This window comes from Henckelia pumila, chromosome 4, assembly GCF_033568475.1.
Source record: "Henckelia pumila isolate YLH828 chromosome 4, ASM3356847v2, whole genome shotgun sequence".
Classification (NCBI taxonomy): domain Eukaryota; kingdom Viridiplantae; phylum Streptophyta; class Magnoliopsida; order Lamiales; family Gesneriaceae; genus Henckelia; species Henckelia pumila.
The window spans coordinates 1,976,770-2,001,504 of NC_133123.1; the positions used below are offsets into that span (position 1 = coordinate 1,976,770).

The window sequence follows — 24,735 nt, forward strand, 5'->3', positions numbered from 1 at the left end:
CGTAATTCGAAGTATTTTCACTTAGCTGCTTCGAATCGGAAATTCGTAAATTATATAAAGGGGCTTAATAATTTGAGTGGGATTTGGTGTTCTGAGGCACAAGGTATGGCTAGTATTACCTTGGATTATTTTGCTAACCTGTTTAATTCCTCTAATCCTTCCCTACAAGATACTGAAGCATTATTGGAGTTCACGGAGCCAGTAGTGGATATTCATATGAATGCAGTCTTGAGTGAACCTTTCACTGCGGAGGAGATTCGTAGGGCAATTTTCGACATGCATCCATCTAAAGCTCCTGGTCCCGATGGGTTTACAGCATATTTCTATCAAAAACTTTGGCCAATCGTTGGGAATGATATTATTTCAGCAGCCTTAATAATTCTTAATGAGCAGAGAGATCTCTCAGATTGGAATGCGACTCTTATTACCCTCATTCCAAAGGTTAAGGATCCAATATCTTTGAAAGATTTTCGGCCCATTAGCCTTTGTAACACTTGTTACAAGATTGTTGCTCGAGCTATCACAAATAGATTTAGACCTATTTTAGCAAAAGTAATTGATAATTTCCAGAGTGCTTTTATTCCTGGGCGGTTAATTCTGGATAATGTGGTGGTGGGATTTGAATGTATGCATTGGATTCGGAGTAATAGAAGGGCGAAAACAGGTTTTGCAGCTCTTAAGCTTGACATGAGTAAAGCTTATGACCGTGTGGAGTGGAGTTTCTTGAAGGCCATGATGGTTAAATTGGGGTTTGGGGAGAAGCTGGACTAACTTGATCATGAGGTGTGTGACTTCAGTTAAGTATGCTTTTTGAATCAATAATGACATAGTTGGGACAGTTTATCCGACGAGGGGAATTCGACAAGGAGATCCCCTATCTCCATATCTGTTTGCTTTATGTGCTCAAGCTTTCTTCTTTATTTTCTAAAGCAGTAGAGCGGAAGTTGATAAGAGGGGTGAAGGTTGCGTCATCTAGTCCTGAAATTTCTCATTTATTCTTTGCGGATGATAGTCTCGTTTTTTTCAAAGCGACCAGAGATGACAGTTTACAAGTTCGTCGATGTTTACAGTTGTATGAGCGGGCGTCGGGACAAGTAGTGAATTATGATAAATCTGCCCTTTCCTTTAGCCCGAGTGCCTCTGCCCATGTAATAGAAGATATCAAGGATGTGCTATCTATAAAGGTGATCCAGAGTCATGAGTTATATTTGGGGTTACCCACTTTTTCTTATCGGAGCAAAAGATTCCAATTTGCCTACCTTTGAGAACGTATATGTCGCAAAATTCAGGGCTGGTCATCAAAATTATTTTCAATGGGAGGTAAAGAGATTCTCATCAAGTCAGTACTATAGACTATACCTTCTTATGCCATGTCTTGCTTCAAAATTCCAGCTTCTATATGTCAGGAAATTGAGCAATTGTGCGCCAGGTTCTGGTGGAATGATAGCACCAATAAAAAAAGTATGCACTGGTTGCGATGGGCTGAGCTTTGTAAACCAAAGTGCCAAGGAGGTATGGGCTTTCGAAAACTAAGCGCCTTTAACAAGGCTCTTGTGGCCAAACTTGTTTGGCGAGTGATACAATTTCCTCAATCTTTAATAGCCAAGGTACTCAAATCTCGCTATTTCAAATCTTCAGATGTCATGCAGGCTAAATTGGGATCCAATCCTTCATATATATGGCGATCGATGTTGTGGGGTCGAGATTTAATCAAAAATGGTCTTTGTTGGAGGATAGGCAACGGTAAAAATATTTTGGCACGTGGATCCATGGATTCCTGGTTTACCAAATTTTAGAAGTTATCCAGATTTGAATGCTGATTATAATGTAAGGGTGGATAGGTTCATCTCGAATTCGGGCAGATGGGATGAAATGTTAATTAGGCAATCTTTCAGTGAATATGAATCAGAAGCAATACTGAATATTCATCTCAATAGGAGAGGCTGTGATGATACGAGATTTTGGAAGGGGAGCCCAAATGGTGTTTACTCTGTTAAGCTTGGCTATTCTTTGGAGATGAAGAACCTTGAACCACCACCTTTTCAATCTGCTTATCCTAGACAAGCATGGTGGAAATTAATCTGGAGACTTAATATTCCACCAAAGGTCAGAATCTTCCTATGGCGAGCCTCCCGTGATTTTATCCCAACAGCTGCAAACTTACTGGTGCATCATGTCCCTATCTCTGGTATGTGTCCGTTGTGTAAATCTCATTTTGCTTCTACTAGTCATTGCCTCCTGTTTTGTATTTTGATCCGAGGGGTATGGAAAAATACCAAATTTTGGAGTATTTTGAGAAACTTGAAATTAGCTTCATTTGTGGAATGTGGAATGGTTTTGTCCAGTCAAGTGCCGAGGGACGAGTTGGAGGAGTTTGTTATTATGGCTTGGGCCATTTGGAGTAAGTATTGCAAATTTTTACATTCAAATGACCATAGAGAGCCAGATTTTAATGTAAGTTGGGCTACTGCGCTATTGGAGGCTTATCGCATGGTGAGATTGGTTGATGTCAGTTCCTCCCAAGAGAATTTATGTAGGTCTAGTCATATTTGGACTCCTCCTATTGAAGGGCAATTGAGGTTGGATGTTGATGCAGCATTTGACGAGGGTAAAAACAAGTTCAGTGTTGGGGTGATAGTGAGAGACTCTGGAGGATGCGTTAAAGGGGTTAAATCTTGCTCTATTCGTCACCCTGGGTCGATTAAAGGTGCAGAACTGGCTGCAATTAGGATTGGCATGGATTTTTGCCTAAGCAATAGCTTTTCTCAAATCTGCATATATTCAGACTCCATTCATGCTGTACAATCAGTGTTTAATCCTATGGCTGATATAGGACCAGAGGGATCAATTGCGATGGATATATGTCATGCACTTGAACTTCCAAGATTCCTATCAATTAATCATATGAGGAGATCTGCCAACACGGTCGCTCATTTGTTAGCTCAAAGGGTTTCTTCCTCAAGTTTTAATTTTGAGTTGGTTAATTGCGCTCTGCCTTCTTGGCTTTCTGTTGTTTTATCCAAGGATTTCATTATTTAATATAATGATTGCATTTCCTAAAAAAAAAAAAAAAAAATACTTACAGTAGCGGTTTGATTTCGTATAAGGGCAACAGCTCCTAAGACTGAATTAGTTAAACCCATCCCAACCCACGTTTAACTTATTGGACGAAAAATGTTTAAAAAATGTATATGAAAAATAACACTTCAAATAATATATATATATAAGAAATGATATGGTGAGCAACTACCGTGAGCACCCGTTTGTGCACCTGCTGACGTGTCATCATGCACATCCAATAGGCGAGTGACACATCAGCAGGTGCTCACATGGGTGCTCATGACGGTTGCTCACCATATATATATATATATAATTAAATAAAAATTGATCTCCAGATGTAGCTTGATTCTTTATCAAAACAGTATGTGCTAATTTATTTATGACATAGAATTTGCTCCCGAGTAATAAATTGTAATAAATTAAAGTAAATTTATCATTAAGTTAAATTTAAGTTTAAAGTATTAAAAATGCATAAAAAAATATTTCGTGGGAATTTGTGGAAGTTTAATAAAGATTCTAGTCATAATCATTGATATGGAAAATCATATTTAACAATTAATTAATAAATCATAGTCCTTCATGATTGAGACGCGGACGAGATTGGGGCTTCGACAATTGCAACTCAAATCGGGAGAGGGATGAATTCAAGTTTTTTCTGTTCTCGGCTGAGTTTTACTTTGATTTTATTTTCACAGGAACCAAGTCCGGGTTTTTTATTAAATTAATATAAAATAAATAAATATTAATTAAAATAATGTATTTTTAAAAATTTTATCAAACTATGCTAATCCGGAACACTCTGTCCCTGATTCAGCAGAGATGTCAGTCTGACATCTGCTGAATTCGGGACAGTCTGTCCCGGATTCAGGTTTATTAATAAAAAAATGACTCATTTTTTGGAAAAAAAACCGGTTATTGCAAAAGAAAAAAAAAATGTCTTGTCGGTCAAGAGAGCTCCGAATTCAGAAAGCACCAACACATTAATTGCCCATAAATTGATTCTTACTTTATGGACTAATAAATTATTGTTTCCTGTATGAATTAATTATTGTTTTCAACAAGGAGCTCCGAATTATTATTATTTATTTCCAACAATACTTTTTAATTTTAAATAATTAAAAATTCAACAAATTCAATAATAATTACTTTTGATTTAAAATATAACTAAATTATAGTTACTGTAATTATTATTCACCATATTTTAATTTTATTGATCATTATAATATATTATTTATTTAACAATAATATTGTGATGTTACTAACTTTATTTAAAATTAAATATTTAATTATTATAATAAATACATATTTATATTATAATTAAATTTAATTATTTTATATATTTCAATTATTATTTTAGTTAATCTTTGGGGTTATGAAATTTAAATCAGTAAAAAATTAATAATTAATATAATATTTAAATTTGTACTATAATTTTTTAATTTTAGAAATTTTAATTATTTTCAATAATTATTTGTCGAAATAATTATAATAAATTCAAAATTATTAATTGTATTATAATATATTTTATTCTTAAATTCAAACAATTAATGAAATTTACCTAAGGAGATATATACGAATTAAAAAATAATCATTGAAATATATATTAGCAAATTAAAAAATTTAAATATTAATTATTAATTATTTACAAATTAAAATTCAAATTTTTTACAAATTTTTCAACAAATTGAAATATATATTAGCAATTTTTTTAAAAATTGAAATTAGAAATTTTAATTATTTTCAATAATTCTTTGTCGAATTAATTATAATAAATTCAAAATTATTAATTGTATTATAATATATTTTTACCTAAGGAGATATATACGAATTAAAAAATAATAATTGAAATTTAAATATTTCTAAAATTAAAAAATTATAGTACAAATTTAAATATTATATTAATTATTAATTTTTTACTGATTTTAATTTCCTAACCCCAAAGATTAACTAAAATAATGATTGAAATATATAAAATAATTAAATTTAATTATAATATAAATATGTATTTATAATAATAATTAAATATTTAATGTTAAATAAAGTTAGTAACATCACAATATTATTGTTAAATAAATAATATATTATAATGATCAATAAAGTTAAAATATGGTGAATAATAATTACAGTAAATATAAACTTATTTATATTCTAAATAAAAAGTAATTATTATTGAATTTGTTTAATTTTTAATTATTTAAAATTGTAGAGTATTGTTGGAAATAAAAAATAATAATTCGGAGCTCTTTGTTGTAAACAATAATTCTTACAGGAAACAATAATTTTAATCCATAAAGTAAGAATCAATTTATGGGCAATTAATGTGTTGGTGCTTTCTGAATCCGGAGCTCTCTTGACCAACAAGACATTTTTTTTTCTTTTGCAATAACCGGTTTTTTTTTTCCCAAAAATGAGTCTTTTTTTTTATTATTAATAAACATGAATCCGGGACAGACTGTCCCGGATTCAGCAGATGTCAGACTGACATTTCTTCTGAATCCGGGACAGACTGTCCCGGAATAGCATAGTTTGATAAAAATTTAAAAAATGCATTATTTTAATTAATATTTATTTATTTTATATTAATTTAATAAAAAACCCACCAAGTCCATTAATTAACAAAAAAAATGGGCTTTTTTAAAAAAAAATTATTATTTTATTTTGGGATTTTTAAGGATAATTTGGTATCGGGAAAAATTATGTTTTGGTAAATGAAATTATTGTTTTTTTGTGACGTTGGAATCCGCAATTGCTACCTTTCGATGTATTGTGGGTAAATCTCGGATTAACGCAATAACCTGCAAACCACACTTGGCAAATCCCGTGCGACAGGCTAATCCAAAAAAGTATTGGCAGGAGAATCAAACTTCTGATCTCTGGCCAAAAGTTCACCTACTCCATCAACGTGAACACCCATCGAGACATGAAATTATTATTTAGATACTAAACACTTTTGCAATAGTTAGATAAAAGGCATAAAATTGTTATAGATTTTTTAATTTTAAATCGTTGTATGATATTGATATACATGTAATAATTAAATCAAGATATAACATAAATATTTTAACAGAATATAACAATAGGACGACAAATACACGCATATATACACATGTATGATGCATTTTATGACCAAAATAGAAAAAATAGATACATGTAAATTATTTATGACCCAAAATGATTATTATAATTTCATTAAAAACCCAATATATTAATGAGAAGATTTATGTGAGAAGGTTGATTTGACTCCTATTTACCTTTGAAAATAATAATTTATTAAAAAATTAATATTTTTTAATAAATGGATTAAATTTGAGTTTCATCTCATAAAATTAATTCAGTTTTGTCATAGCTTTTGTGTAACTTGAAATTAATATTTTTATTTTTTTAATCGAGAATAATAGTTTAATAGTATATAAAATAAGAGAAAATTGCAATTTGAGCTTTTTGTGTTTTTAGATTTCAATTTTAGTATTATATGTTATTATGATTTTTAACATTTTTAGTCAAAAATTCTTACGTGATATTGTATATGTTAACTTTTCATCAGTATTTCATAGTGTTATATTAGCTTTACATCGAAAAAAAAACTAAAATTGTGGGGATAAATATAACAATAATGAAATAAAATTGAAATTTGAAAATATAAATGATCAAAAACGCAAAATGATATATAAGAATAAAAAAATCAATTTTTTCGTAAAATAATTAGCATGAAAAAGATGATGACTTGAAATCTCAGCTGTAGGCTTCCCCAACCACCAAGCAGAAGGGTCCTTGCGTAAAAACTTTGTACAAATTAAATAGCAGTGGTGAGCTAATAGATTTCTTCTCACCCTCCAGTTTTCACTTTTCTGTGTCAGTTATCTTCCGTGCTTTGCTTTGCTATGGTGCTGAAGTCGTTCGTGGAAGTCCAACCGGACTCTCATTTCCCGATTCAGAACCTTCCGTTCGGCGTGTTCAGGCCCGACCCGAATTCCGATCCTAGACCGGGCGTCGCCATTGGAGATTACGTCTTGGATCTCTCCGTCATTTCCTCCGCCGGTATCTTCGATGGAGAGTTTCTCAAAAATTCCGATTCCTTCAATCAGGTACGTTTTTTTTTTTTAAAAAAAACAAAAAATTCGATGTACTTATACTCTGTAATTTTAGATTTTCTACGTAAGGAGAGGTTTTTATTGGTCTTGTACTCTTGTGTGTGAATTGTTTAGTAGTACATAAATCGTCATCGGTATGATTTTTGGTTGATCTTGTATTTTAATGCTCTAATGCAGCCTCAGTGAGTGGTTGCATCGTATTATGTGGGAAGCGAGTAATACAATTTAAGTGTGCAAGGTTCTCTATGTTCGAGAAAAAAAAACCGATAAAATGGAATCGAACTGTACTGTTAGATATTTAACCCATTTATAAAACATTGCTTGAGGCCCGTATTACTTGTGATTGCGTTGGAAGGAAATTGTGTATGTTAATGTGCACCGTGTAATGAGAATACAGCATGAAGTCTACAATCTAATGCTGGAAAATATCCTATGCAACAGCCTAATCTTAATAAGTTTTTGGAATTGGGACGACCGGCATGGAGGGAAGCTCGTGCTACATTGCAAAAGCTATTGTCAGGTGGTCTACTCACCTAACTTATCTCACAAATTCTATTTCCTGCCTTACGAAACTTGTGGGAGCATTCTCTAAGTTTTATCACGAGATTTCATTTCATCAGTCATTTGTGATCTTATTGCATAGTTGAAAACAGTAAATTCGTTGTTTTGGACCTGCAATTTCAGTGCTTGATTGTTTCATCTCTGAATGCAGCTGATGAACCAACTCTGCGTGATAACGGAATTTTAAAACAGAAAGCCCTTGTGCCGATGGTAGGAGATTCTTACAGCTTAAAATCTGCTTGTAAACTCACTATATTTCTGTTTTGATTTATTGTGATGTGCTAGGATAAGGTCCAAATGCTTGTTCCTATTGCAATAGGGGACTACACGGACTTCTTTGCATCTATGCATCATGCCAAGAACTGTGGACTTATATTCCGAGGCCCAGAAAACCCAATTACCCCAAATTGGTATTGCTGTTTATTGTCTTCACTCTCAACCTATAGCTCTTATGTTGTTTTTAACTTTTCTTTCTGGTGACGGAATAATTTTAAGGTTTCATGTTCCTATTGCTTATCATGGGCGTGCATCATCTATTGTCATCTCTGGGACTGATATCATTCGACCAAGGTTACAAAATTCAGCCTTCTTTCTTCGTTTTTTAGCGAACGAACTTAATTTCCCTGCTTGTTTGTACCAAAACAATGATTAGAATCTGACGATCATCCAATTAATGGCGATATAATGTAAGGATCTTTCGCTGTTTATTGCTATTTGCTACCAATCAATATCTTTGAAAATGGTATTTGAGGTCCTTCAAGTAAATCAGCAACTTATGTATCAATGTTTGTCTAGAGGTCAAGGTTATCCAACTGGAAATTCGGCTCCTTATTTTGGACCTTCTCGTAAGTTGGACTTTGAACTGGAAATGGTGAGTTTTCATACCTTCGTATCTAGCTTGATAGTTCCTTCTCTAAATTTCGAGTGGAATGCTCCTGTTTTTGTGTCCTGTGAATTCATAGTGGTAGAATTATTCCAACTGCCTGCTTTTGTAGAACTACATGCATGTTTTTTGTTCTGAAAATTGCTATCATAGGCTGCTGTGGTTGGTCCTGGAAATGGATTGGGGAAGCCCATTGATATTAATGAGGCCGCAGATCATATCTTTGGACTTGTCTTAATGAATGACTGGAGTGGTATACATACCCTTTCTCTGTGTCTTTATGTTCTTTAAATATATCAATCACACCGATATTGATTGCTTTGATACATGCATTTCAATAATAATGAGAAGTTGGTTTTAACAGCAAGGGATATTCAGGCATGGGAATATGTGCCTCTTGGACCTTTCCTTGGTAAAAGTTTTGGTAAGAGATCAATGTGCTTCTGATTGTGAATCATGCTCTTTAACTGAGTCAATTTCTATGCTGCGTCCAAGTGCTGATATCTGAATTTTGCTCTGATTAAGTAGTAGTTTAGTACATCTTTAAGGTGGGAGGGAGTGGGGAGGGGGGTTGGGAGGTATCAAAAACTTAACTTTTGCTTTCGTTTCCCCTGCAGGCACGACTATATCTCCATGGATTGTAACCTTGGATGCTTTAGAACCATTTGCCGTTGATGCTCCAGAGCAGGTGTTTGTTTGCTTCTATTTCCGACCAGATAGAGCATCAACGAACATGCATTTTTTCTGAAACATGATAATTTATGTAACATTAATTGCAGAATCCTCCTTCCTTGCCATATCTCACTGAGAAGAAATCCAAGAACTACGATATTTCATTGCAGGTGTAGTCTGCTCTATCTCCATGCATCTCGGTGATCAATAAATATCTCTCCTAATGCATCTTTTTAATCAATGCATTTCTGGAGCAAAATTATCCACACCTAAATTGTGAAGATCATGTTTTAAATTTATACATACTGAAAGATGTTCGTACCAGGTTTCTGTAACACCTGCTGGACACAAAGAAACATGCATAGTCACAAGGAGCAACTTCAATAACTTGTATGTCATCTTGGTTTCAATTCGACGACTTTTTTCACTTAATATTAACCGAAGTATTTCTGAGAATTTGATGCCAATTTATTTCCTTTGTGATACAGATATTGGACAATCACTCAACAACTTGCTCATCATACTATCAATGGTTGCAACTTGAGGCCTGGTGATATCTTTGGAACTGGAACTATTAGTGGTCCTGTAAGATTGATTTCAAAGTCCAAAGATATACTTGTAGCTCATTCATTTATGTTGCCTTCCTCCTGTTTTACCATGTGTTAATATTCATTGCATTTGTGTTTCTTTCTCTCTGTCAAATGTCCATTCCCTGATTCAACTACAGGAACCTGAATCATACGGATGCTTACTAGAGTTAACATGGAACGGGCAAAAGCCATTGACTCTAGGTGGAGTCACTCGTGCGTTTCTTGAAGACGGGGATGAAGTCATTTTTACTGGGATTTGCAAGGTTGATTTTCGTGGACATATACACTTTAAGTTCCTATTTCTGTGCTCTTTTCCGCCACAATTTTTCATTTCCACTGAGTGATTATTTATTTCAATTACAGGGGGAAGGTTACAGCGTTGGCTTCGGAACTTGCACTGGGAAGATCAGTCCATCCCCTCGCGATCTTAATTAGATTTGTTGTCATTGCTATCTCCTGATCTCCATGTGTGTTAGGTTTTGCTGGTGGGTAGGCTAGAATTATCAGTGCCTAAAATGTAAAGATTTCTTGCAATCAGATTGCTCTTATCATTTTTCAGTTATGAAGCCTGCTTGCTAGTACAACTTCTTATGACAAGTAGTTAGTAATCAATCCAACTGATTGGATATTCTTTGTTTCTACAAAGCACCTAATAGCCACATGCGAAGAAATTTTTGAAAAATGAAACAGTTTCCATGAAATGGCATTCAAATCTCAAAGTATCACCACAAAATGTTAAATTCACCACACCAAACTACACCATCACCCTCGAAACAGAACAACTACATTTACACTGTGACAAGCACTTTTTGCAGTCCCCTAACCGTGGATACTCGCCACTGCAATCACATCTCTTGATGCATTTGGAACGCGGGTCGCCACCCTGAAGACAACCGTCCATGCATTGCATGATAGATACACATCCAGGGCACCGAGATTGCATCCGATTTGCGAGACAATTTTGGCATCCACTACCATCGGCTGGGCAGCCGACAGAAGGCAAACTCATCTCCCACAATAAGATTAGCGTTACACCGCACAAAATCATCATTCTCGACATCTTAGAATTTCCACAAAAAACGTTAGTTGTGATGATTCACGCAAATCTTGCTGGAGGGTTGGCCTCTATATATACATGTACAAATTGCTGCATTTGAAATTGAAGCCTCTCTCAATTCTGAGATAGGTGGGGTGTTTTCTTGGATAGCACAGTATTTATTTCTCCTCGATTTTCTCTATGAGATATTCCTTATCCTCTCCGTGCAAAGTTATCTACTACTACTAGTGCTATTAACTTATGAATTCGTTTGATAAAAGGAGCTTCGATTTTATAGCAACCATCATGGTCCAAAAATTTTGATTTATCACAATTTAATTTTGATCGATATAAGGTTGAACGATAATTTTCAAACAAATGCGAATAAAACTGTATTGCCACTGAGAGTAGATTAATACATTGATCCTGCCTTAACTTACACCATCAGAAATTGTAGTTTCATTCCTAAACTTAAAAAAGAAAAAACAAGAAAAAAGAAAAAGAAATAATAGTTCCATAAATTCGAACCAGCTGTTGCCGGCGTGATAAACTCTTGCACCTACCCCAAGCAACAGCACAATAAATTCGACCATAAATTGCATCACTCGCTTAAGCTTTAGTAGTTTTTTTTTTTTTTTTTTAAATGAGATATTTCATTTGTTTTTTAAAAATGAAAACAGTTTTATAAATATATTTTATTTGTACAAAAAAATGCATATTTATATTTTATAACTTGAAATATTTATTAAATCTTATATTTATAGTTAATCTCTCATTTAATTTAATGTTTGTCCTAGAATATTTAAATTCTAGTACAAATTGAAAACGTTTTTTCACGCTGAAACCCGTTTTAAACTCGTTTAAATTTAAAATTTGACATTTTCGCTTCGACACGTCATATGCTTCTTAGAAGCTTGCATGCAATTATAAAATTTCAATATTAATTTCTCATTCACGGGTAATCGGTTTTGAGAAAGCAAAATATATTGATAATCGACCCATGACATAAATTGTCATTCATCCAAAAAAAAAAAAATGTCCAGTATCGACTTAAAAAACAAAAGGCCCCAATTAAAGTCGCCACAACTGTAATTTCTTGGTTTCCCCCTCCATTTTTGTGGCTTAGATTATTTTATTGTTTAAGTAAATGCTTTAAATTGTTTTTATCGATCGGTCACCCAATTATAGTCGCCACAACTGAATCTTATCTATTTATTTATTATGTAAAAGACTCATCATTTGGTATGATCACAAAAAAAAAATATTAAAAAAAACAAAACAAAATTTAACCACAATCTTCAATTAGGTTGGAAAAAAAATATGGGAAAGATATTATATAGTATTCCCACCTTCTAAAAAATATGGGAAAGAGGTCATGCAATTATCTCCACTTTTCTTCTATTACAATATTCATCTTTGCATTTGAAATTAAACACTAATACCACTCACTTTAACAAAATTATAATATATAAAAATATATTATTTTTTTGTTTACCTTGAACACGCAATACATGTTCGATGCGGCTAGTTTTTATATTTAAGTGTGTGCATGTGAATTTAATAGGGAAAATAATATTTTCCCAATTAAAATTGAATTTTCGTCCATTATATTTTCAAAATTTTATTTTGATATATTAAATTTTTATATTTTCGGGTTTTTTTAATCCAATCGATGACGTGTCAAAGAAAACATCGACAATTTTCTATGGCATGTCGGATTTTCAAGTGACGCATCATAATTTTTCATTGTTGTGTAATGCATCGAACAAAAGTAATAGAAATTTATAAATTAATGTATCGAAACAAAATTTTAAAATCAAACTTTAAAAAAATGTATATCTCGGTTTAATATAATATTTTAATTTTAATAAAATAAACCCTCGAAGGGAAAAATGGTTGCTGAGTCCCTGGACATGGCAATCAAATGAAAGGAAAGAAGGAATAAATGAAATATAAGTCCGACAGAAAGACGGATATCCTTTGCCCTTCTTCGGCTTACCTCTCCCAGAGCAGTATTCTTGTGAACATTATTGGCCCTATAAATTTCAACCACGTTTACAACAAATTACATCATTTATTTAATTATTTTGAATTTATCTAACTTCTTCTTTGATGCTAATTAATTAATGATTTAATTATATGTGTTCACACATAATTAATTCAGGTATTACTTACTCCCCAAGAAATGAGAATAATAGTTGTTTCAAAATTTTAAATTTTATTTGAACATATCTAAGTTTATTACGTACATATAGAAATTAAGTATTTATTGAGTATTTACTTTATAAATAGACAAGATGAATTATATCTGATATTAAAACAACCCCTAACCCCAATTTTATTTAAAATCATAAATAAAAAATACAAAGATTACAAATAGTCGTGGTTGGCTCATGGTCAACACAAAGTAATATCCTCTATCATATTATCATGATCTTATTTTAGAAAATATTTTAAAAATAGTTACTAAAAACTCTCCCAGACAATAATTAATTAACTGTTAGATAGTATTGAAAATGCTTTAAAATAATGGATTTCTGAGTCCACGGCTTTATACACTTGAGTTGACCGGCAAACCAACCGCCCGGACGACGTCTTTCGCAAACGCACCGACGGCGGAGAGCTCGGCCAGCCCCCTCTCAAGCCCGCCGCACCGCAACAACTGCGGAAAGAACAGCCAAAATCCGGTAACCATCACGAATCCAACGGTCAAGACTGTCCCCACAACCCTCGGCAACTGCCACCTGCCGTTTACAACCTTCTTCACAGCAATCTCAGCATTCAAGCAAAGGCCGTGCAGCAGAAAGAAACAAGTGATTTCCCAGGTGGGCTTCACCCGGCCCAGGTAAAAGAATATGAGCTCGTGAATCAAGCCCGACACGATGAAAGTGGACATCACCGCCGGCAGCGGGGCCCATTCTCGGCCCATTATCCCCGTCGACCATTTCAGAACGGGAACGTACACGGTGGGGCGCAGTATCCGCGTGACCATGAGGTTCCAACGACGCCCCCAGAAATCTTGCAGAGAAGTCGAAACATACGGCTCGTTGAATTGCGGCTCAAGCTCCGCGCCGAGCAAGCCGCGAGCCATGGCTGCGGCGATGGCTAGCATAATCTCCAAAGCAAAGTATATATGGAAACCGTATATCACCATAATGATTCTTGGATGGATGTAATCCTCGAAGCTATATATTTTGACTATCAACGCCATTAACAAACACTTGATCGCATAGTTTTTGATCGACATCTGACCATTTCCAGCTTCTTCGGTCTTATTCTTACGTGGGTTTTGTGGAATGAGTTTGATCGGAAGGCAAGCGACGGCTAAGAAGCGTGGCAGAGAAATGGAAGGATTGGCTAAAGGGCCTGTATTAAAAGCGAACATCAACAGCTTGAAGTTGGTGAGCCAAGCCAGGAAGAAGGCGGTGATTCCGCCGAGGTGCATGGAGTGCAACTGCAACGGGAGAAGAAGGAAAAGACACACCACCGGGAGGAAACAGGCGAGTCTGGTGATTCCTCCGGCCAATATCTTGCCCACAAAATAGCAGTAGAATAAAGATATGTACGCTGATACCCATACCTTGATGAAGCTGTTGATTTCTCCATCTGCCCAATACACCATCACATTCTTTATTTCATCAGCCGCCATTAATATAATTCTGTTGTCTCTGTGTGTGTGAAGGGGTTGGTGGGAATCTGCTTTGACCGTGAATATATACAATGGAGAATGCTATATATATATTCATTTGAACTTTCATAAAGATTCAATGTTGCACTACAATTTTGACTTTGAGATGTGTTTAATAATATTGTAAGCAACTGTCATGTCTTTTATTATTTACAAAGGGAAATGCAAATGCTATAACTCGTTAAGTTATACATTGGGTTACATATTACATATGAAATTATAAAATTATTCCTTCATTTGATTTGAAAAAAATCTTTTCAAAATATATTAAAAATATTTATTTAATTTCAAGTGCAATGTGTAACGTAACATGTAATCCTCCATGTACAGGTAGCATCACTCATTTACAAATCCTATCAATCATTTCGAAGGTGGCGTGTGTGACAACGAGATAGCCTATAATTAATTGAGAAATGTTTTATGCAGGCGAATAGTTATATGTTGGTTTATATATTATACTTGAAATTATAAAATTATTTATTTATTTTATTTGAATTTTTTTTCCAAAATACATAATTAAATTCCGTTATCAAATTCGATATTAATATTATAACATAACCGAAAATTCCGTTTTCGGTACAATATATAATGTACAACTCAACGTATAATTTTCGGTGTACATATGGCATCACCCTATTTAATTAGATTATTTGATACCATAATTAGTCGATGCCTAACGCAATTTGATTTGGTATCATATTGTACGGAAAACGGAATTTTCGGTGTATGTTATAATATTAATATAGAATTTGATAACAGAATTATTCTTTGGACAATGAAAAATAACAACTGTTTACATAGAAATGATTTTTTATGAAAAAAATTGTTGAATAATATTTTGTGTCTGTCAGATATGGTGACAGAGCATCCAAATTGTCATATTTTTGCTTCATTAAAGAAATGGACTAATTAGAAGCTTCGGAAAATATCACCCCGACGTTAATTACGAGTGGCATAGAGTCACTGATCGTGGCATTTTCCGGTATGACAGAAACTTAGTACAGGAACATCACGCAACCAAGATTTGCTTTGTCTTTTTGATAAATAAAATACAAAAACTTGGGTATATACCACGAAGACAAAAAAAAAAAGAAAAGAAAAAGAAGATAAAGAATGAATGAATGATATTGGACATGGAACGCTTTTGATTTGACAAATCAACTTCTGAAATTCATTCCGTGGATTTCCAAATACATCCGTCTGAAAAAATAATTTTCCATTTTCTATATGAATTCCGTGGATTTCCAAATACATCCGTGTGAAAAAATAATTTTCCATTTTCCATATACTACGTAGTTCATTGTAAATTTAGTTTGATGACATATTCACAGACAAGGTTTTGCTATACACATGTTTAAATTTAACGAATAGTACTACTCCCTAGTAACATTTAATTAGACTGAAATATATATATTATTATTTTTTTCATTTATGTCAAATATATAATCCAATTTTCATATTTAGTATAGATTGTCTTATCTTTTCACCAATCTATCTCTAATTAACAGATGTTATCTAATTTTCATTTAATTACTAAAATATTTAACTTGATATATGTGAAAACAGACACATACAAATTAAAATTCAAAGCATCGAATGAAAAGACACATCTCACGGTCACAGCCAACACAATGAAATTCCCTATGGTTGAAACTATGTTACATCGGGTGAAAATCACTCGTGGCAGCATCCACCATTCATGGGGCCCAAGCCCCACACAATTATCCACCGGGTGACCCGGTGGAGCATAGTACCACCCAATTCCAATGAGTCATAAATATGAAACACATGGAGAGAGTTGCAGAGTATGCTGCTTGGTGAAGTTGTACAATTTAATTAGCGCGAGAAATCTGTATTACTTGCAGAAAAATCACACAAAATTTAATGCAAACGAGACAAGAAACGTGTTAAATAGACTGGCCAGGCACACCACTTTATTACACGACAATTAAGTGATCCACAAATGAGAGAAACTACTGCTATAATCTACCCTCTTCCATATATTAGAAACCAAGCTCGGGCAATAAATTTTTTGACCTTCCCGGATCCATCATCATCATCATCATCCCAAGTCACAGAGTAACAGCAGAAAAAAAAAAAAGTAGTAAAAATTGAAATAATGACATTTTCTCGGGGCAAATGGAAACATGTTTGTGCTGTGGGGAGTTATTCTATATTGACTACCAGTCTCTCTTGATTTCAAATGTATAGTTCAGTTCCAAGTAGCATCTGTTATCGTCGTCAAGGAACTGCAAGCATCACATTAATTAAAGAGATGAAACACGGTGGGTGAGAGTTAAATGATACATTTCCATATTGTTTACAAGTTTCAAGATTCTACTAGTACATATTCTAGCTATGATAGTATGGTTTATGCTGGTATCGCCATTTGGAGAGTTGTAATATGTGGCAATGCACTATCAAATTATAATTGTAGATAGATTGCATTCGTGTAATGCGAGCAGATGAAGAGGTAAATCGGAGACAAATAGCTAAGTAACCTGTGTTTTCGCTGAGTACGATCCTTTAGCAAATATGCCAGAGGGAGTAGTCTCTTCGGGCATTTCATGCGTATAAGGTTCTGCCTGAGGACTGAAGGTTCCAATCATCTCTTTCGTGCTGTCCACTATGAAAAGAAGTACGAGAAAATGGAGAAGTAAATTAAATATTTTCACCAAATCATCGTCAACTAAACGGCAATTATGAACACAGATACATAGAGGGAAACATAACCTTTGAGGCCGGTTTTCCAGACTGTGTTCTTGTACTTCAGACCCGATACAATGTTGTTGTTGACCATGAAAGTAAATTTAAGGCAGTATCGGCTCCCCTCTTTCAAGGTAAACCAGGGGCCCTTCGGATTTCCAGCTTCAGGGATTGGAAGAAATATATCATCCCTACCAGGGGATTTTATCGCAAGGCTCAAGATTTTCACATCTGGATCAAGGGTTTCTACAGCATCGAAGCACACAGATTTATCAAATAATTTAATTTTCCCACACACATTAAATTTAACTGCAATAACAAGCATAACAGCCAAACTCTACACATGTTAAACCACTAGAACTTAGCTTTGCACCAGGATGCCCTGTATGACCTTTAAGTGCGGAGATCTATGATTATCCTCCAAAAACAAAAAAAGGAAAAAGAAAAGAAAAGAGCCTACGAAATCTGAAATTAACAACATTTAGTCTACATCCACATCTCACTCAAAAATTTCTTTTGCAAGATCTACTAGAATATGAGTTTTACATTGAATGCCAAACCATAGTAAATTGCATGTGCAATTAACGTGGATAAAAAATAAGAGGAAAAATTAATAACACTATTAACAATAAGATCAGTAAATTACCTCCAACAGAGTTAACATCTACACTCCCAAGAAGTTGTTCCTTCCACCTCCTCAGACTCTCATCATCCTAGCCTCAAAAACAAAGGAACAAGAACAAATCACAAAGGGAAATGAAGGGCAATCACCATAATGACAAAAAGATTGTGTCTTTTTTCTCCTCAAGGAAGAGAAAAAACCTTGTCTTTCTCGGATAGCTCTTTGAGAGTGCACTGAGGGCCCAACTGTATCTTAGTTTCTGTTTCTTCCTCATCTTCATCCTCGGTGGCATAAAGAGAACTCTCACTCATTTGTCTGCTAACCCTTCCACCGGTATCAGGCACGACTTCCGGGTCTGGATTATTTTCACCGGCTTGGTTAGTCTCAGAATCGGGGTCGCCCACTTTTCCATCACCTTTCTTCTCATCAAATCCCATGCTTTTGGAACTTGATACAGCTCCAACAGCCAAAGACATGAACAGGAAAGAAATTCACTGAATATGTTCAATGCAAGAATCGCAAAAGAGGCAAAAGAAAATGAAAAATGCAACCACTGCTTATCCCACCACCCCCACCAATGCCACAATAACGAGGAACAGCGGAAGAGACCCCCGATAGGCAACAAGACGAAGCAAATAGAAACAAAAGACAAAATCTTTTACATTAAAATAAACAAAAATTTAAAGAATCCCAATAAAGGATAAGTCCCGAAAGAACTAATAACTAGAAAAGGACACCAGGAAACCAGAGAACAACAGAAATAAAATATGAGAGAAAGCAATTTTCTCAAGGGAAGATTAAATAAAATAGGAAATGGTCATGTGGTGATCCGAGAATATGCATGAATATGTGAGAGAAATGTTCCAAGAAAAATAAAAATGGGGAGAGAGAGAGAGAGGATCGTGAAGGTCACTAACTTACATTTGTTGGAATGTATGCATTGCATTCTTCCTTAAATTTGACTTTGTTTTGATTGGTTAACGGGGGAATGCGGCGTACGTGCACCCACTTGCAGTTTAGCGCGACTCCTTTACCAATGGAACCGTTGTACTTTGAATTACATGAGAGGCCCCTCGACGAACTCTTTTCACATGGCCAACATTAAAAATTTTGTTTACTCTAAAAAAAATATTTTAATTAATATTTGTTTTGATGCAAAGGTGCATGCCATTACATCCTATCAAAATGTTTTTCAATTTTCAAATCACGCTACCGAAATAAAAGGCTTTGGATATGAAAAAGATGATTTTCGAAATTTGAGTTATACATTAATTTTAAGTTTTAAAATCCTCGCCTATATACGATTTATTCGTTTTGTATACTTTAAATTTAATAAATTAATTGATGTAAGTATTGATACCGGGTCTCATTTCTTAATATTAAAAGTTTCATATTCACACAGTACTTTGTAACATGGTTGTGAAATTATAGTGTTCAACTATTTCAATTAGTCTCATCTTTCATTTGAGCATTAGATACGTACGTGATTATTTACAAGGCTACTTAGATGGCACATGAAGTGAGAGATTTGAAATGAGTTGATTTCAAATTTCTTTCTCAAATTTATTGTTCGTGTTTGGTAAAGAATTTGAATAGGCATTTCAAATGTCCCTTTTTCTATTCAATGCAAATATGTACACATCTTAAAGAACCAACTACATGTCATTTCAAATTCAAATTCATTGATCAAATTACAGCTTAGATATTCAGTGACTGACATTAATTGTGGCATGACCCTAACACGTTTCAGATAGACAAGTTAAATTACCAAGTATTTATCTATTTAGTCTATATAAAAAGTGCCCCATGGTTTAAAGATTTGCTGTCCGCTATCAAAGCATAGGTCTACTGCTCCGAGATCAACACAAGAAGTGTCCTACCTGTTGCATCATAACCCTTGGATCAAATGAGCCCCATATGAATTCAGGTGGGGCGGCACCTGGACTAAAACCCCGGATGCTATGAAATGCGGCAAACGCTGACTTTGCTTAGCAGTCAAATCAATCACAATTTGACCACATTGTTATTTTAAGATTTCATTTAGACACTAAGGTAGTTTTCTAGGCGTCTAAACAATGATTATATTAGTTCATATTCTTTTTCTTAGTATAACCATATGAAATGCCATCATTTTGCCTTTAAGTACGAGGCAAATGTCTCTGCCTGCTTCCCAAATTGTAGCTAGAATTTGGTTAGTTATAGGAAAGCCTGAACGAAGAGAAGGATTCTGTAGACTAAATTGGAAGTCGGAACTAACAAATACCAATATTTCTACAAAAACCAAGCATATTTAGAACTATCTTTTGGGTATATTAAGGATCACCTGAAACAAAATCAATTGCCTCCCCATTTCCCCATCACTCGTTCTTTGGCGGAAACATTTTGAGTCATTTCCTCCTGAGAGGTGGTGATATTTTCCCCACCAGGTTGTATCATATTCGAGATCCTTGATGTCAAAAAGGTGAAGCCAGTCCGAGTTCCACGTAGAGCAAACAACAAAGGATTAAATACAACAGCAAGCATCACATCCCCTTTTGCCACTATCAGATACTGTATCAATAAAAATATAAATGAGATATTCTATGTGTGTGCGTGTTTGAACAAAAGTAGACCTGAGGGATGATTTTACTTGTAGGAGCAGATACCATGAATGCTGTTGAAAACACTTACCACAACAAGAATACCTAAAATTGCAAGACTTGCTTGTTGTGCTTCCTGCCAAAAACGTTCTCCATCAGACCCACCAAACCATCTGCCCCATCTAAACCAGCCACCACCTCCGGAATTTCCTCCTCCACCTGCTTCCTCTCTCCTTTTAATTTCTTGGTCCCATTTCTCGAACTCCATTTTCTTTTCACCAAGGGCACTTTCCAAGGCTTTTCGAGCCTGTTCCTGCAATTCATAAATATTTATGAGTATTAACGAAAGAGGAAAATTCACTGAAAGTGGGGGTTCAAATAACTCAGGTCCAAAGTTAATTCATTTTCAAGATCTCTAACCTAATTATTCACAATAAAAATGCCTGGCCAAACCAAACTCTAAGCTCTACTGCACCATTCTTTTGATAGACTTTGCTGACAATAAACCATTGAATATCATTTCTGTATATGAGGAAGATCCTCTCACTGATAGCATGGTTCAGTTCTACACTTGAAATCAACTCACACATTACCAAAACAATTTGTCTTTTGATTCTTTTCTCAAACTTGTGGTGGACAATCGAGTGTTCAGTACTTCCGCAAAACTTCCAGCTGACGGAGATAAGATAACCACATAAGTTCATTTATAGAAAACATAAAAAAGAAGAAGCAGAATGCAAAAATTTTGAAACACCGAGACAAAATTACATCCAAGCATGTTAATTTTATTTTTTTTTTTGTACTAGTGTTATCTTAATTCTCCATCATTGCTAAGGATTAGGATGCAAGATTCACTCACTAATGCTCATGAAATCTTGCACTGAGATACATAAACTGAAAATTTCTAAAATCAATTAACTTCTGGAAATCATGATATATGGTAAAATAATCATGCCCGCATCCAATGCAATCGAATTTGCACAGGATGAAGTCTACACAGCGGAAATGAACTTGAGATCACTCAAATTGTAAAGAAAAAAGTCACTCCAAAGAAAATTCACTCACTCTCTTTTTTTTTTGTTCGCTCAAATATATGGAATGGCTTACGCTTTGTGATTTTATGTGTATCAAACTCACAAGTTTAAAACTTGTATACACTCACAAGATATAAAGCAGCAGATAACTAATATATAGAATCATAGATGGATAGAGAACCCCAAAATGTGAAATGAAATATAAGTTTTCTAAGTTGCCGGTGTTAACTACAATAGTTTGAAGTTGTCATACACCTAGGCAAAGTAACTTGGAACAGACTGTACAGTAGTATGGTAGATTGACCAAGGTTCTTAGCTTACAAAGAATCACCATGAAGAAGCTTTAGAATTATATAAAGGCCCAGTAGTATAGTTTTGAGGTTTTATCCAAGAAGACCAACAACAAAGCATTGGAATGCCAAAAGTTTAACACCAGGTTACCAATTTGGATTGAGGATCTTAGAATAAGAATCTTTCACAGAAATTGAATCAATATCAAGAAAGGTACAATTTTTTACTCATCATACAGTTGTTTAATTAACACCTACTTTGCTTTATATAGCAACAGGTAATTCCTAATATCCCGCACTCTACTACTCGTATTTTGCCCCATGATGGTCTAGAACTAACATATTTTTACAGCTAATTCACATGATACTAAATTGGGGTTATAACAAAAGGACTGACATAATTATTACGTAAAGCGGTAAATTTCCAGCTGCTTGATTAATCCAGCAAGAACTAACTGCGACAATTTTCAACTCATCGTGCACGGATGAACAAACAGGAGCAACACTTTGATAGATGGAGTGACAGGGCATTGAGACTATATAACAAAGTAGTTTTTCAGATTCATATAAATATATAACGGTCACATAGTTTTGCAGTTTTAAGGCCTTTTTGAAGTAAACAAAATTCATTCTTTTACCACATGAATGCGTTAAGATATGTTTTTATGCACGAAAAAGAGGAACTGCTTGGCTTCGTCGTGCTGATAGCCTTACACCAGACTACCAAATTGCCGAAAGGGGGTAATCAGGGAAATAAATCCGAAATAAAAATCTCATGAAGCTCACCCAATTTTTTGATAGCAAGAGCCCATTTCCTCGACATAGGATGAAAATTTCAGAGTAACGTTGCTAATCACGGAATAAAATTTACAAAACAAGAGACAATTAGAAACTGCACAGCAACCATGTCATATCTACTTGCTTCAAACAACTGTTACGTTTAACCATAGTAACAAGAAATAAGCGAAGGCCAAAATCTTCTCATTATTCTTTTCCATTCCGACGTAGGTGTATCCACTAAACGAACACAAGCGAGCATATAAGACGAAATTATGCGATGATAAAACTAGAACGGTGAGAAATTGAAAGGGGATAAGGACCTGCTTGCGGTTGTCGGAGAAGAGGCAAGAAAACTTCCCGCTACAGCTGAGACTTTGCTGAAGAGAACTCCAGGTGTGAATCGAGTATGTAGCGGCGGCCAGATCCCGCCGAGGCCGGCGGCGGAGGTGGCACGGAGCTTGGCTTTTACTCGGGATTAGCGGGCGTAGGCCTGCGACCTGCGCCATTGTTGTTTCGACTGTCCTTCAGGCGGATAGCAATATGCAGACCCCGAATCTAATAGCGATTTTCCCCTAACGTTTTTAGCCTTTTTTTTTTCCTTTTCTCACAACACGTTTTTAGACTTCTTGGTTTGCTTATTGCTGCCAGCTGGATTTTTTAAAATTAATTTTTAAAAAAATGAAAAAAATGTTCATAAATCGACAAATAATTTTATATAATGTTTAGAATTATTTTGATCAATAAGTGAAACCATATAAGGAATAAATTTAGGAAATGGTAGCATTAAATATATATATATATATATAATAATATAATTATTGGTTTTTTTTAAAAAAATTCATCTTTTAACAATTATACTGAAATATTGGTTTGAAATTTATAATTACTAGCAGTTTGGTTAGAAATTTATGATTACTAGCAGACGATGCACACGTTTTGCGTATATAATATAATTAACAAATATTTTATTAATTTGTTTCTTGAATTGTATCAATTTTTCACTGTCTGTTTGCTATGCAAAAAAATAAGGAAAGAATAACAAACCTTTTGAACCAGATTTTTGCTCATTTTGCTTCAGAATTTCCTTTTTCTATCTGGGATAAAAATTTTCGTAGTCTAGCCAGACAAACACAACAAACAAATTAAAAAGCATGACCATTGGCACACAATTCCAAATTTTTAACATATAACTAAAAATAAAAGCTCTTACTTTTCTTCTTTTGCGCTTCACTGGAGAAAAATCTACGTATCCGGGCGTTTGCAATGAAGTGCTTAAAATTTGATAAATAAGATCTAGAAATCGACCAATTTTTTGCTCCTGTTGTAGCTAAATAACCCCTGAGGAACCCTAGTTTTCCATGAAACGAAATAATCAGCCGATCGATTTTCAAAGAGCGCTTTTATGCTCTGCAATAGGATGTATGGGGATGGGGTTTTCTTCAACGGGTGTATTTGGGACCTGTTTCTCTTGGAAAAAAAGGACACGATTGAAAAGTGTGGGATGAAGGACATTTTAGATAGATTGAAAAATAAACCATTATACCATCAATTATTATGCATTGCTCAAACATAATAAATATTAAAATATTAAAAGATGTTTGCGATATATCAAATTTTTTTATCCAACGCACACATTACTAAAGATAGTTAATGGGAACATACGCAAGTTTATTTCTTATAAATGTATTTGTTCAAGAATATAAAAGAATCAATTGATCAAATCGAATTCGACAATTGTGTTTTATAAATGTATGATGCATCATAAATCGGGAATAAGATGAACGTGTCGAAAAATCAATGCAATAAAAAAGAACTTCGGAGAATAATTTAAACCGATATTAATTTAGCCCTTGTTAATGCTAACGACACAAATATACATATATATATATATATATATATATATTATAAATCATGGATATAATAATAATAATGTCAATGTGAAATTAAGTTGAATTTATCAAAATCTCATGTGTAGAAAAAGTGAAGGAAAGTAAAGGAAACTTTGAAGTGGTATAATCTCTCTTTTGTTTTTATGCAATGAGAATTTGTAACCACTGTTGATCGGATAAGCATCGGCCACAAAGTAAACCATGAATAAATATAGTAAGATGCAAACTACACATATCATGTAAACTTGCATACA

At 34.2% G+C, this 24,735-nt stretch overlaps 4 protein-coding genes across 5 annotated transcripts; 1 reads left to right on the forward strand and 3 right to left on the reverse strand.

The window, feature by feature from the left end:
- Positions 1-6,815: 6,815 nt before the first annotated feature.
- Positions 6,816-10,456, forward strand: LOC140865236 (fumarylacetoacetase). Its single transcript, XM_073269802.1, has 14 exons — positions 6,816-7,145; positions 7,593-7,671; positions 7,864-7,922; positions 7,998-8,122; positions 8,208-8,282; positions 8,508-8,583; positions 8,749-8,848; positions 8,960-9,019; positions 9,213-9,283; positions 9,375-9,437; positions 9,593-9,657; positions 9,756-9,852; positions 9,995-10,120; positions 10,221-10,456. Exons 1-14 carry the CDS (start codon positions 6,942-6,944, stop codon positions 10,290-10,292), a joined length of 1,272 nt encoding a protein of 423 aa, XP_073125903.1. The 5' UTR covers positions 6,816-6,941; the 3' UTR covers positions 10,293-10,456.
- Positions 10,457-13,223: 2,767 nt separating this feature from the next.
- On the reverse strand, positions 13,224-14,611 carry LOC140859906 (acyl-CoA--sterol O-acyltransferase 1). The gene has a single exon (XM_073262523.1). The coding sequence runs from the start codon at positions 14,540-14,542 to the stop codon at positions 13,445-13,447; it is 1,098 nt and encodes a 365-aa protein (XP_073118624.1). The 5' UTR covers positions 14,543-14,611; the 3' UTR covers positions 13,224-13,444.
- A 1,857-nt stretch (positions 14,612-16,468) lies between these two features.
- Positions 16,469-18,824, reverse strand: LOC140859907 (rho GDP-dissociation inhibitor 1-like). The gene is made up of 5 exons (XM_073262524.1): positions 18,110-18,824; positions 17,934-18,000; positions 17,315-17,533; positions 17,083-17,207; positions 16,469-16,830 (listed from the first exon to the last, which is right to left on the reverse strand). The coding sequence occupies exons 1-5, from the start codon at positions 18,383-18,385 to the stop codon at positions 16,762-16,764; spliced, it is 756 nt and encodes a 251-aa protein (XP_073118625.1). The 5' UTR covers positions 18,386-18,824; the 3' UTR covers positions 16,469-16,761.
- Positions 18,825-19,056: 232 nt separating this feature from the next.
- Positions 19,057-23,156, reverse strand: LOC140859908 (uncharacterized). Of its 2 annotated transcripts, XM_073262526.1 has the most exons (4): positions 22,913-23,156; positions 20,580-20,801; positions 20,233-20,459; positions 19,057-19,789 (listed from the first exon to the last, which is right to left on the reverse strand). In XM_073262526.1, the coding sequence occupies exons 1-3, from the start codon at positions 23,096-23,098 to the stop codon at positions 20,244-20,246; spliced, it is 624 nt and encodes a 207-aa protein (XP_073118627.1). In that variant the 5' UTR covers positions 23,099-23,156; the 3' UTR covers positions 19,057-19,789; positions 20,233-20,243. The 2 variants fall into 2 exon arrangements, with proteins under 2 accessions (XP_073118627.1, XP_073118626.1); XM_073262525.1 differs by lacking the exon at positions 19,057-19,789 and having other exon boundaries at positions 20,119-20,459; positions 22,913-23,155.
- Between the last annotated feature and the right edge of the window lie 1,579 nt (positions 23,157-24,735).

Coding starts and splice junctions, on each gene's coding strand:
- LOC140859906 (XM_073262523.1), bottom strand. CDS start 14,542: ATGGCGGCTGATGAAATAAAGAATGTGATGGTGTATTGGGCAGATGGA.
- LOC140859908 (XM_073262526.1), bottom strand. CDS start 23,098: ATGGCGCAGGTCGCAGGCCTACGCCCGCTAATCCCGAGTAAAAGCCAA. Junction 20,802..22,912: donor TCTCCGACAACCGCAAGCAG/GTCCTTATCCCC, acceptor TATGAATTGCAG/GAACAGGCTCGAAAAGCCTT. Junction 20,460..20,579: donor TTTTAGGTATTCTTGTTGTG/GTAAGTGTTTTC, acceptor TTATTGATACAG/TATCTGATAGTGGCAAAAGG.
- LOC140865236 (XM_073269802.1), top strand. CDS start 6,942: ATGGTGCTGAAGTCGTTCGTGGAAGTCCAACCGGACTCTCATTTCCCG. Junction 7,923..7,997: donor AGAAAGCCCTTGTGCCGATG/GTAGGAGATTCT, acceptor GTGATGTGCTAG/GATAAGGTCCAAATGCTTGT. Junction 9,853..9,994: donor CTGGAACTATTAGTGGTCCT/GTAAGATTGATT, acceptor ATTCAACTACAG/GAACCTGAATCATACGGATG.
- LOC140859907 (XM_073262524.1), bottom strand. CDS start 18,385: ATGTCTTTGGCTGTTGGAGCTGTATCAAGTTCCAAAAGCATGGGATTT. Junction 18,001..18,109: donor AGCTATCCGAGAAAGACAAG/GTTTTTTCTCTT, acceptor TTTTGAGGCTAG/GATGATGAGAGTCTGAGGAG. Junction 17,208..17,314: donor CTGGAAAACCGGCCTCAAAG/GTTATGTTTCCC, acceptor TTCTTTTCATAG/TGGACAGCACGAAAGAGATG.